Source organism: Zootoca vivipara, chromosome Z2, assembly GCF_965207765.1.
Source record: "Zootoca vivipara chromosome Z2, rZooViv2.hap1.1, whole genome shotgun sequence".
NCBI lineage: Eukaryota > Metazoa > Chordata > Lepidosauria > Squamata > Lacertidae > Zootoca > Zootoca vivipara.
The window spans coordinates 29,664,898-29,677,077 of record NC_142585.1 but is presented as its reverse complement, the minus strand read 5'-3'; the positions used below and the strand labels follow the sequence as shown (position 1 = coordinate 29,677,077).

The following is a 12,180-nucleotide window of genomic DNA, read 5'->3' as shown; positions in this document are numbered from 1 at the left end:
GCCATGCTGGCTGGGGCTGATGGGAGCTGGAGTCCAAGATGTCTGGAAGGTCCCAGGTTGAGAAAGGCTGGTCAAGCCTATGTACTCAAATAACCTGAAGGTGATGGGGAATCAGTCAGGTATTGCAGCAATAATGAGGCATCTGTAAGTTCTGCTATGGTGGCTTATTGGCAATGCTGCCCCTCTCTCACACACATTGCACATGCAGGAATTTCTGTGTGTGGCACTGACACCACTGCCATGGCATTTAAGAGCTGAGGTTCACAACCAGGTTGTGAACTGGGGGACAATACCTTCTGTCCAATGTTCACCAGCAGATTGAGTTTCCTTGTTTGAAAAGTGGGTGCTGAAACTCCATGGGAGAGTTATTAGCCCAGAGGTTCCTAAAACGTTTTGGGTCCCAACCTCTTGGTTCCATAATCTCATCCCTAGTGCCCTCTACACTTTCATATAAAAAGCATCATTTATAATAGTGGCTTGTAGGACAGTTTGATTTTTTAAAAATTCAACAACAGTAATAAATAATTGCATTTATTCAAAATCTGATTAAAACTATTCAATTTAAATATTTCAACAAAATTGATTAACTTGATCCAGTGATACCAGCTTTTCAAAGCCTGATAGACGTTTATAGATGCAACACCCTCCTTGCCATCCCCATGCCTTTTTGTCACCCTCAGGGAACCCCCACCCTGGTGTTGCTCACTTTGGGAGCCACTGGTCTAGCCCAAAAATAACCTTCCTGAAGCCATCTGTGAAAATATTAAAGGAGATTAACACACTGGTGTTTCTCCCCAAAGGCAACATAATTCTGGATTATTATTTTTTCAGTTCCCCTTTTTATATAAAAAATATCAATTCAAGCATTTGAACAGCTGGTTCGAGGGGCACCCTGCTGGCTGGGGTTGATAGAAGTTGGGAGTCCAACATCTGGAAGTGAGAACGAGTTGTACATGTCCAACCACTCTTCAGGTACATGTATGTTTTATAGAATCATAGAATCGTAGAGTTGGAAGAGACCACAAGGGCCATCCAGTCCAACCCCCTGCCGAGCAGGAAACACCATCAAAGCATTCTTGACATATGCCTGTCAAGCCTCTGCTTAAAGACCTCCAAAGAAGGAGACTCCACCACACTCCTTGGTAGGAAATTCCACTGCCGAATAGCTCTTACTGTCAAGAAGTTCTTCCTAATGTTTAGGTGGAATCTTCTTTCTTGTAGTTTGAATCCATTGCTCTGTGTCCGCTTCTCTGGAGCAGCAGAAAACAACCTTTCTCCCTCTTCTATATGACATCCTTTTATATATTTGTATATGGCTATCATATCACCCCTTAACCTTCTCTTCTCCAGGCTAAACATACCCAGCTCCCTAAGCCGTTCCTCATAAGGCATCATTTCCAGGCCTTTGACCATTTTCATTGCCCTCTTCTGGACACGTTTTAGACAGCTTAGAGAAGCCTAGTGGAGAATGGCTGCACTTCTGAACACTGATATACAGGACTTTTGGCTGGTGTAGGTTGTTATGCAAGGGGCAGAGAGAAATTGTATCCACTAGAATTCAATTTTCTGTATCAGTGAAAGATACAGGAGATTGCCTTTCCCACGGGGGGGGGGGGATGGTTTCACCTCTGTCCACTCCCCACTTGCCTGGAATCATCATAAACTACCCCCCACCCCACCCTCTGCATCCAATACTCAAAACCTGACATTCATTCATTCATTTTATTTGTATCCTGCTTTTACACACACACACACACACACACACACACACACACACACACACCATGCTCAAAGTGGCTTGCAACAAAGAAACAGATGCATTTCGAACAAGCACTGGAAAAACACCAATAATATAGCAAAACAATAGCAAATATAATAACATACCAAAATACCATATTCTAATGCTATACATATAACAAGATTCCTTAAACACCATCCGATAGCAAGAATAGCAAGGTAGCTTCACACTTTCACCTTAGTCCTAATAAATACCTGATGTGTTGCTCACAGCACATCTCCTGCAGCAGTTTCCAAGGCCAAAGGGTGGGGTAGCTGGAAACATCCCTCCCAAGATGTTGCCGTGCACATTAATGGCTGTGCACCTCTCACCTTCAAGTAGAGATAAAAAGCACGTCACTGCTTGGCTGGACTTAGGACTCCCACTGGTTGCTTTAACTTCGATAAAAGGGCCCATGTAGTTACCTGCTAGAGCAGAATTCTTGCCAAGGGGTATGTGACCCCTAATCTGATGTAGTAAAGCACAGTTGAGTTTCTTAAGCGGAACAAGAACATACTCAGAATTTATTAAACCAATGGTTTAGTTCCATTAATTGGACATTTACTGTATTTAAAACCCAATTAAAACTTTTTAGTTTGATTGATTCAACAAAACTGATAAACAGTGGTGCCTCGCTTAACGAACGCCCTGTAAGACGAAATTTTCGCTTAAAGAAAGGATTTTTCTAGCAGAGGTTGCCTCGCTAGACGAATTCATTTTACGAAAAATTTGTCTAGAGAATCATGGTTTCCCATAGGAATGCATTGAAATTCAATTAATGCGTTCCTATGGGTAATTTTTTTAAAAAAAAATATCCAATGCATTCCTATGGGATTCACTAGACAAATTTTTCGTTATAAGAATAGACCCGTGGAACGAATTAAATTCGTCTAGCGAGGCACCAGTGAACTTGATTCAGTGATGGCAACTTTTCAAAGTCTGATAGCCATTTCTACCTCCATTGCCTCCCTGCCAGCTCCTTGTCTCTTAGCGTCCAGCTAGGAATCCCCACCCAACAGGGAAGGTACCATCCACTTTGGGAACTTCTGTACTAAACCTGCTTTTAGAAGTGGGTGGGATGTTTTTAATATATTTATTTTCCCTCTTGGTTTTAATGTACCTATGTGGGGGTTTTTGGTTGGGTGGTTGTAAGCAACTCTGGGTTGCTTTGGGCAAGATAAAGTGACTAATAAAACACACATTTTCTTCTCTCTGCCTTGCCTTAAACACAATCAGCTGTGCATACAGATAGCAGGAGAGAAACTCCACGGGATGTTTTAGCATCAGCACATATGAAAATTGCTACCAATATTGTTATTGTTGTTCCCCCTTTCTTTTCAGGACAGCTTCTAGATTCCTCCAGCCTGCCAAGAACAGAATTGGCAGCATCTACAGGAAATCTGTGTATAAGCAATACTTAGATGAGACGTACACATCAGAAATACCCAACCCCCCCTGGCTGGGATTCCTTGGGCCCATCATACGAGCAGAAGTGGGTGACACCATCATTGTACACCTGAAGAATTTTGGCAGGCAACCATTCACCATTCACCCTCATGGTGTCTTCTACAAGAAGGACTCGGAAGGTAAATATTTTGATAAAGGGCAGTATATAAATTGAATAAATAATAATAAACAAGTTTCCTCTCACCTCTGCTTTCGTGGATGTTTCTACATGGGGTGGCATGTTGCATATGATGCTTTTATTTATCTATATATTTATTTATTGCATTTATACGCCACCTTTTTTCCAGGGAGCTCAAGGTGTACATGGGATGCAATGACTGGCCCAAGGTGATCCAGTGAGCTTTTGGGCCAAGTGGGATTTGAGCCGTGGTCTCCTAGGTCCTAGTCAAACACTCTAACCACCGGCTCTCTGATCACTGGATGATTTAAAAGCAATTCATGGTGGAGTGTTAAGTTGGAGAGGCTGCTGTCCAAATGGAAGCTCTCAAAGTATACTGTTATAGGTTGGAGCATTAAGGCTGTGAGCCCCTCCACCCCATGTTCATATAGTATATATGTGTAAATAAAAACATATATCCTAACAACGCCACAGTCTCAGCTTATTTTCTTTCCAACGGAATGGAACCCTGGCTAAGCACTGGCACCCTGCAGTCTCTTGAAACTCAGAAGTTGGGGTTGTGTGCATCAATACAATTCATGGAAGATTAGGCTGCCAGTGGCTTCTAGCCATGATGGCTGTGCTCTGAATACCAGTTGCTGGAAATCTCCAAAGCAGAGGGCGCTCTTGCACTTGAATCCTGCTTGTGAGTTTCCCAGAAGAGGCGTCTGTTCAGCCACTGTGAGAACAGGATGCTGGACTAAATGGGCCACTGGCCAGGTTCATCAGGCTCTTCTCAAGGCTAATGCAACAGTATTAAATGGAAATTGTACTGAATGGATACTGCCATTTCTCAATTTTTCCAGGATCCCTATACCCTGATGAGTCCTCTTCCCAAGACCTTAAAAAGGATGATGCCATCCCCCCGGGCAGGAACCACACATATACTTGGACTGTTCCTGAGGATCATGGCCCAACAGATGATGACCCAGCCTGTTTAACATGGATCTATCATTCTCATGTTGATGCAGCAAAAGACATTGCCACTGGCTTAATTGGGCCCCTCCTGATATGTAGAGAAGGTAAGGCTGCCCTTGGGGAAATATTGCTTAGTTTCATAGCTTATTTTTGAAATTATATCACAAACAGTGCAATAGGCCACAAGTACCTTCCCTGAATTGTTCCTCAGTTCAGGTTTAAATTGACTTAAACAAGCTTCTAGACCGTATTCAGCCTGGGAGTTTAAATGAAAGAAAGAGATCGTGCCATTTGCAGAACTGGAAATGAAAGAGGCATTGTTATATTTTCTTGTTTGGGTGTTACTGGTTTTTGAACTCATACAGAGGTGGCAAGATGTCAATGCCTTGGCCACAGTTCTGTTTGCCCTGCCACTTTCCTCCAGAGTGGCCAACATCTAACCATTCATTACATCACGCTGGCTCTCAACTGAATGTGATTTAAATGTATGAAGTGGATTTCGCCAGACTTGCTTTGAGAGCAGAAGTGTGTTCCCTCAGGGCTAAGAGAGGTGGGTTTTCTTGAAAGTAGGAAGAAAACCAGCATTTCCTACAACATCAGGCCTCCTGGCTCCTTCCATTCACTCCTATCTTCTCCTGGCCCAGGAACTCTGAAGAGTGTTTCTCAAAGGCGGCATGACGTGGACCTCGATTTCTTTCTGATGTTCAGCGTGGTTGATGAGAATGAGAGCTGGCACCTGGATCAAAACATTGCCTCCTTCTGCGGAGATCCAAGCACTGTTGATGAGGAAGATGAGGGGTTCAGGGAGAGCAACAAGATGCATGGTGGGTGCAGTTGGGCAGGGCCCTTCCTTGACCTCTGTTTATATCCAGGTAGGGACAGCTGTAGCACACCCTCTCTGGATCAAAGAAACTCAGAGATCATAAAGAACGGAGGTGTATTAACTTCAGGGGTGTCAAACTCTGAAAGAATTATAACTGATTAAAATGACTGACTGACTGATTGATTGATGATTGATTGATTGTCTGCTCTTCACCCTAAGTTTCCAATGGATGTTACCACATTGAAACAACACTGAAAACAGTTTGAAACAACTTACAATCATAAAAATAAAGTGACTCCTAAAAAATATACACCTCAGGTGTCAGGTAAAGAGGTGTGTCTTCAGCATCCTCTGGAAGTTGTACAGTGGTGCCTCACTAGACGAATTTAATTTGTTCCACAGGTCTTTTCTTATAACCAAAAATTTGTCTAGCGAATCCCATAGGTGTGCATTGAATTTTTTTTGAATTTTTTTTTCCCCATAGGAACGCATTAATTGAATTTCAATGCATTCCTATGGGAAACCGTGATTCGCTAGATGAATTTTTCATAGAATCATAGAATCACGAGTTGGAAGAGACCACAAGGGCCATCCAGTCCAACCCCCTGCCGAGCAGGAAACACCATCAAAGCATTCTTGACATATGCCTGTCAAGCCTCTGCTTAAAGACCTCCAAGGAAGGAGACTCCACCACACTCCTTAGTAGCAAATTCCACTGCCGAACAGCTCTTACTGTCAAGAAGTTCTTCCTAATGTTTAGGTGGAATCTTCTTTCTTGAAGTTTGAATCCATTGCTCTGTGTCCGCTTCTCTGGAGCAGCAGAAAACAATTTTTATCCCTCCTCCATATGACATCCTTTCATATATTTGAACATGGCTATCATATCACCCCTTAACCTTCTCTTCTCCAGGCTAAACATTCCCAGCTCCCTAAGCCGTTCCTCATAAGGCATCGTTTCCAGGCCTTTGACCATTTTTGTTGCCCTCTTCTGGACATGTTCCAGCTTGTCAGTATCCTTCTTGAACTGTGGTGCCCAGAACTGGACACAGTACTCCAGGTGAGGTCTGACCAGAGCAGAATACAGTGGTACTATTACTTCCCTTGATCTAGATGCTATACTCCTATTGATGCAGCCCAGAATTGCATTGGCTTTTTTAGCTGCTGCATCATAAAATGAATTCGTCTAGCGAGGCAACCTCCGCTCGAAAAATCCTTTCGTTAAGCGGAAATTTCATTAAGCAGGGCATTCGTTAAGCGAGGCACCACTGTACAGTGTATAGCAAAGTGCCAGGGGAGCCTCTGTGAGGAGGAAGTCTGGCAGCTTACAAGGCCCCCTCCCGCTGGGATACCCCTCCCCAAGCCTCTGAGAGTTGGAGGAACGTGTTAATCACTTTACATGACTTGACAGTAGGGAACACAATACAAGGGTGGCAAGTGAGATCTCCCATCATCCTTAGCAACTGTATCTTGTCCACAGGTTTGCCACTGGAGCACCAGTGATTGAGCATCATGTGGACAGGCCATTCTGATAACCTTCCACCCTAGCCTCTTCAGCCACAGCTTTCGTTCTTTCACATGTACAACTAGTTCTCTCATATGGGTACTGCCTTAGGGAAACCCATGCCTAATACTTTATGAAAGCAAATGTGAGCCTGGGAACGCTGTACTGGGAAACCACACAACCCAAGCCACTCAGTTACACAACTTCACAGGAGTTACACAGCCATTGAAAGCAAAATTGGCAAGCCACAATGTGACTCCAAACTGCAAAGCAGAAGGAAAATGAAGCAAATCTATTAATATTGGAGCTTCCCCCCCCCCAAAAAAAGTAGGCGGAAGGTATTTAAATTATGATTAGATTAACAGGATATTTAAATTATGATTAGATTAACAGGATACATTGAACCTGTGGACCTCTGTCTTTGCTTTATTCAAACCTCTGCTGTTGTTTGAAACCACCATTTTAAACTGGCCTTCTCTTTTTCTTCCCTCTCTCATCCTGACTTTATGCAAATCCAGGATTGTGATGAGGCACTGTAAATTCTCCAGTTGCACAGTAACAGCCTTACATTTTTATGACTATAGGATGCTACATATATGTACACCCACACACTGATACTAAACACCCTTTTCGTGTTAACATCTTCATCTCTATTTCTGCAGCAATTAATGGTTACGTGTTTGGTAACCTGCCTGAGATGACCATGTGTGCTGGGGATCACGTGTCATGGCATCTTTTTGGGATGGGCAATGAGATCGATGTCCACACCGTCTTCTTCCATGGACAGACCCTGATAGTCCGGGGCCACAGGACTGACGTGGCCAGCCTCTTCCCAGCCACTTTTGTGGCAGCAGAAATGATCCCTCGCCACATTGGGAAATGGCTGCTGAGCTGCGAGGTCCATGATCACCTGCAAGGTAAGGCAGTCTCCCAGACCGAGTTCCCCTTGCAACTGTGATCACTAGTCCTTTGCTGAATTCCTTGCCCACGACAACAAAAAGTGGGCATATGGCTGCCTGAATCAGTATTTTCTTTTTCACAGATGATGTAAATAGGCTAGCCATCCCTGGAATTCTCCAGATGTTTTGGACTACAGCTCTCATCACTATATATAGCGATGGAGGCAGTGGTGTCCACCATCCTAGATGGCTTTTAAAGTGGATTGGACAAATTCATGGAGGAGGAGAGGGCTATTGATAGCTGATAGGATGGCTATGCTCTGCCTCTGTGGTTGGAGGCAGTAAATGCTTATGAATACCAGTTTCTGGAAACCACAGGAAGAGGGAGGGCTCTTGTGCTTGAATCCTGCTTGCAGGCTTCCTGTAGGTATCTGGCTGGCCTCACTGAGAACAGGGTGCTAGACTAGGTGGGCCACTGGCCTGATCCAGCAGGCTTTTTCTTTTCTTTTCTTTTATACATTCTTAGACATAGGACTCCAGCTCAACTAAACTGCAGCCAGGGCTTAGATAACCATATTAGCTTCTGCCCAGCCATGTACTTCAGAACTCCACTTTGAATTCTTGAACTGTGTAAAGTGTAACCTGATCTAGGTATATGCCATGCAGTAGTTTTTTTGAATCATACCTTCAGGAACAATTGAGTTGAGAGGGCTCATCCACACTTACCTTTCATCCTGCGTTTTCTGGGCACAGGTCCACTCTTTAAAGTGCCACGTTTTACCTTTTTACTTTTTTCTGCCCTGGCATTTCCCCCAGGAAAACCTACTCTTTATCAGAGAAATTGGGTTTTCTGCAGATTTGCTGTTTGCTCTGATTTTTCTGTAAAGAGTGGGTTCTCCTGGGGAAAGTGCAGGACAAAAAAAAGAGGGGAGGGGGGCTCGAACGCAGCTCTTTAAAACATGGACCTGTGTCTAGAGAAGGTAAGTTTTAAGTGCTGTGTGGCTGTAGGAGCCAAGATAGGAATATACTTGTGATACCAGCAATCACTAAGGGTACAAGGATGGATTTTTCATACAGGTCGAAGCTTGAAAGCTGCATATCTCTTACTACATATGAACAAATTGAGAAAAATTGGTCTCTTAATAACTATGATTAAGTTAATCTACTACAAAAGAATATATGTAAACCAGCCTATGGTGGGAAAAATTAGTAATGTTTTGGAACAGTAAATTTAATGGTAGCGTTCCACCTAATGCTGCTTTCGACCTGCTGTAACATTATGAGTACAGCATGTTTGCATCTTGCACAGGGGTTACGTTCCAGGGGTGGCGCATATATGCAAAAATGTGTATGCTCGAACCAGCCCCTTGGAACAGCCCCTGCATGAACAATCTTACCTTCTGGAGCTGGTGCACCAAATGGACCTTGCCCCACAAGCAAGGCAGGGAGCATTTAAGCTTTCTGCCTTGCTAACTGTGTTCTAGGAAGCTCTTCTGAGATCTTGTGGGGCCATCCGAGTTCCCACAAGGTCTTCCAAGAGTATTCCTGAGCCCAGCAGACAAGTCTGAGAGGTTAGAAGCTCTTTCTGCACCAGGAAAGCACAGCTCAGAAGGAGCTGTTAAGCTCTCTGCCTTGCATGCATTTAATTTGCACAGTTTCAACCAGCCTGGGTTCAACCTTTTAAGGATGAAATTGTGCATGTTGATCACTCTCAAGATGTGATCATACTGAATTTCTTTATGCTTCTTCCCTTGTGATATGTACTATAAAAATGGTTTATTTAAGTGAAATAGAGTTTGGAAGTTGCATCTGTGGTGGTGAACAGGATCTGACTGTTAGGCTGCTCCTGACATCTCCCCCGCCCCCATCCCTCCCAACCTGCAGGCTGTTTTGACAACAGACCAGGCTGAGTGTGTTGTGCTCTGTTGTGCTTCCTACAGCTGGGATGGAGGCTCTCTATGAAGTCAGGAACTGCTCCTATCAGAATTCAGAGCCTGCCGTGAAAGGGAAACTTCGCAAATACTACATAGCAGCAAAAGAAGTTCAGTGGAATTACGGACCCTCAGGGTTAGACCTGGGCACTGGGGAAAGCCTGCTGCAGCCAAACAGGTAAGGGGGCTTTTATTTGTGGATTTCCTTCTCTGCTTGAGAATGCATTTACACAGTGCTGAAAGGGTGTCCCCATCACACAGGAGACTTTAACTTTTCAACAGAGTAGCTAAATCTGCACTTTTCAAGACACTACAGTATGGCACATTTTGCCCCAAGAAACCAAAATATTTTTTGAACCAAGCTTATTTGTAATGTGGTGGGCCAGGTTTTGAATTTAGGTACCCATACAGCAAATATAAAGCAGCTTAAAAATGGTTAACCATAGCAGTTTGTCCACCTGTGGTCTGTTTGATAACAAGACAGGAATTTGTTGGCTAGTCCACCTCCCTCCTGCAATTAGAAATAACAGCAAGTGGATAGACACCTGGGCTCCTTTGGGAGGAAGGGCAGGATAGAAGTCTAATAATAACTAAATAAAAATGATGGTGATAATACCCCCAAACCCCTAATCATGGCAATTGTAGTCTTCTACAGATCCTGAGATCTCCCTATCCCTTTTAATTCCCTGTGTCCCAAGGTTGGGAGGTAGATCATCAAAACATTAGAGGAGCCTTTTGGATCAGGCCAGCATACTATTCTGACCAGATGCCCCAAAGGGAAACCTGCCGGCAGGACCTGATCACAAGATCACTTTCTCCCCTCCTGTGGTTTCCAGCAACTGGGATTCAGGAGCATAGCAGGCTCCAGCTGAAAGCAGAGCATAGTCACCCTGGCTGGTAGCTATCAGCTGTGCTGTGTGAAGAAGTCCTTATCTGTCCTGAGTCTCCCAACATTCTTCTTCATTGGAAGTCAGCCAGTTCTAGTGTTAAATTGCGAGAGAGGGATAAAAACTTCTCTCTCTTCACTTTCCATGGGCCATGCATAATTTTTTAATCTTCTATCAGGTCACCTCTTACTTGGCCCAGATGCTGTTTTTTTTTAAATGAAATAATGGGGTGGATTGTGCTTCCCTGGGAAACAAAACACTAGGTACATGTTTACAAAGCAACAGCTCTGACTCCTTACTAGTAGTGGGGCTGCTCTGCAGTTGCTTTTTTGGTGGTGTTTTATGATTACTGAACAGTTGCACTTTCTCATCCCATCTGCCAGCTGCTCATTATCTGGGCTTCTTCATTTAAAGCTGGGGGTTTCGAATGAGCCTCCCTACCCCAATCTTGATTTGGGTGAGAGCTACTTCTCTTAATATGGACAAACTATACTGACAAAGGTCCATATAGTTAAAGCTATAGTTTTCCCAGTAGTGATGTATGGAAGTGAGAGCTGGACCATAAAGAAGGCTGATCACCGAAGAATTGATGCTTTTGAATGATGGTGCTGGAGGAGACTCTTGAGAGTCCCATGGACTGCAAGAAGATCAAACCTCTCCATTCTGAAGGAAATCAGCCCTGAGTGCTCACTGGAAGGACAGATCGGGAAGCTGAGGCTCCAATACTTTGGCCACCTCATGAGAAGAGAAGAATCCTTGGAAAAGACCCTGATGTTGGGAAAGATTGAGGGCACAAGGAGAAGGGGACGACAGAGGACGAGATGGTTGGACAGTGTTCTCGAAGCTACGAACATGAGTTTGACCAAACTGCGGGAGGCAGTGGAAGAGAGGAGTGCCTGGCATGCTCTGGTCCATGGGGTCATGAAGAGTTGGACATGACTAAACGACTAAACAACAACAACAACTTCTCTTAATTGTCTTGCTTTTGGATCACTGGGTATGCACAGTGTTCTGTCAACTCCACCCCAAGTCACCCTGATTTCAGCTACTTATAAACAGCACGATCACATCGAATGCTCATTTAACTCGCACCATTTCAACCCCACACAGCTGAAGGCCCACTGGCTAAAATTCCACAATTTAAATGCAAGCAAGGCAGAGCTCTTTAAAGCTCTTTTAGCACCAGGTTTTCCCTTCACAAAGAGAGTTTTCAGCTCTCTGCCTTGCTTAGGCAGCCCCCACTGTTTTCTTGCAAAATCTCACAGGACCTGATTCAGCAGGCTTTTCTTATGTTCTTATGACATTATCCACCTCTGGCCTGAGCTGACTAGCAAAGGGGAAATGCTCCCTACTTCCTAGGAATCCAACTTTCATGGAGTCAAACTATTGGTCCATCTAATTTAGGGCATATCCACACCTCTGTTCACCCAGCTGCTTTCCCCTGGAGAAACCCAATCTTTAGCACTAAATCAGAACAAACAGCACTCGGATTGACTTTTGTTCCAATTTAGTGCTGAAGAACAGATTTTCCAGGGGAAAGCAGCAGAGAAAAGGCAAAACCTCTTGGAACTGTGGCTAGCATAGCTGCCAAGTTTTCCCTTTTCTCGTGAGGAAGCCTATTTAGCATAAGGGGAAATCCCTGAAAAAACGGGATAACTTGGCAGCTATGGTGGCTAGAAAGTGCAGGACAAGCAGAAAACCATTCAGACTCATGCTTTCTAGGCAAGGGACAAGCAGAAGTGTGGATGAGACCTCAGTGTGGTCTACACTGATTGGCAGGAGAGGCTTTCTATCATCTCAGACATGGGTTTTCCCCAGGT

At 44.1% G+C, this 12,180-nt stretch overlaps 1 protein-coding gene across 4 annotated transcripts in view; it reads left to right on the top strand.

Annotated features, from left to right (window-relative positions):
* Positions 1-12,180, top strand: part of HEPH (hephaestin) — a 45,823-nt gene that overhangs the window by 5,122 nt on the left and 28,521 nt on the right. For 3 of the 4 annotated variants that reach the window (XM_088664686.1, XM_088664685.1, XM_035103280.3), the window contains 5 exons: positions 3,119-3,363; positions 4,208-4,423; positions 4,964-5,143; positions 7,306-7,560; positions 9,483-9,651. In XM_088664686.1, coding sequence (XP_088520812.1) covers positions 3,119-3,363; positions 4,208-4,423; positions 4,964-5,143; positions 7,306-7,560; positions 9,483-9,651 — 1,065 coding nt within the window. The remainder of the gene's footprint in view (positions 1-3,118; positions 3,364-4,207; positions 4,424-4,963; positions 5,144-7,305; positions 7,561-9,482; positions 9,652-12,180) is intronic. The other variant, XM_035103281.3, reaches the window with a different exon arrangement.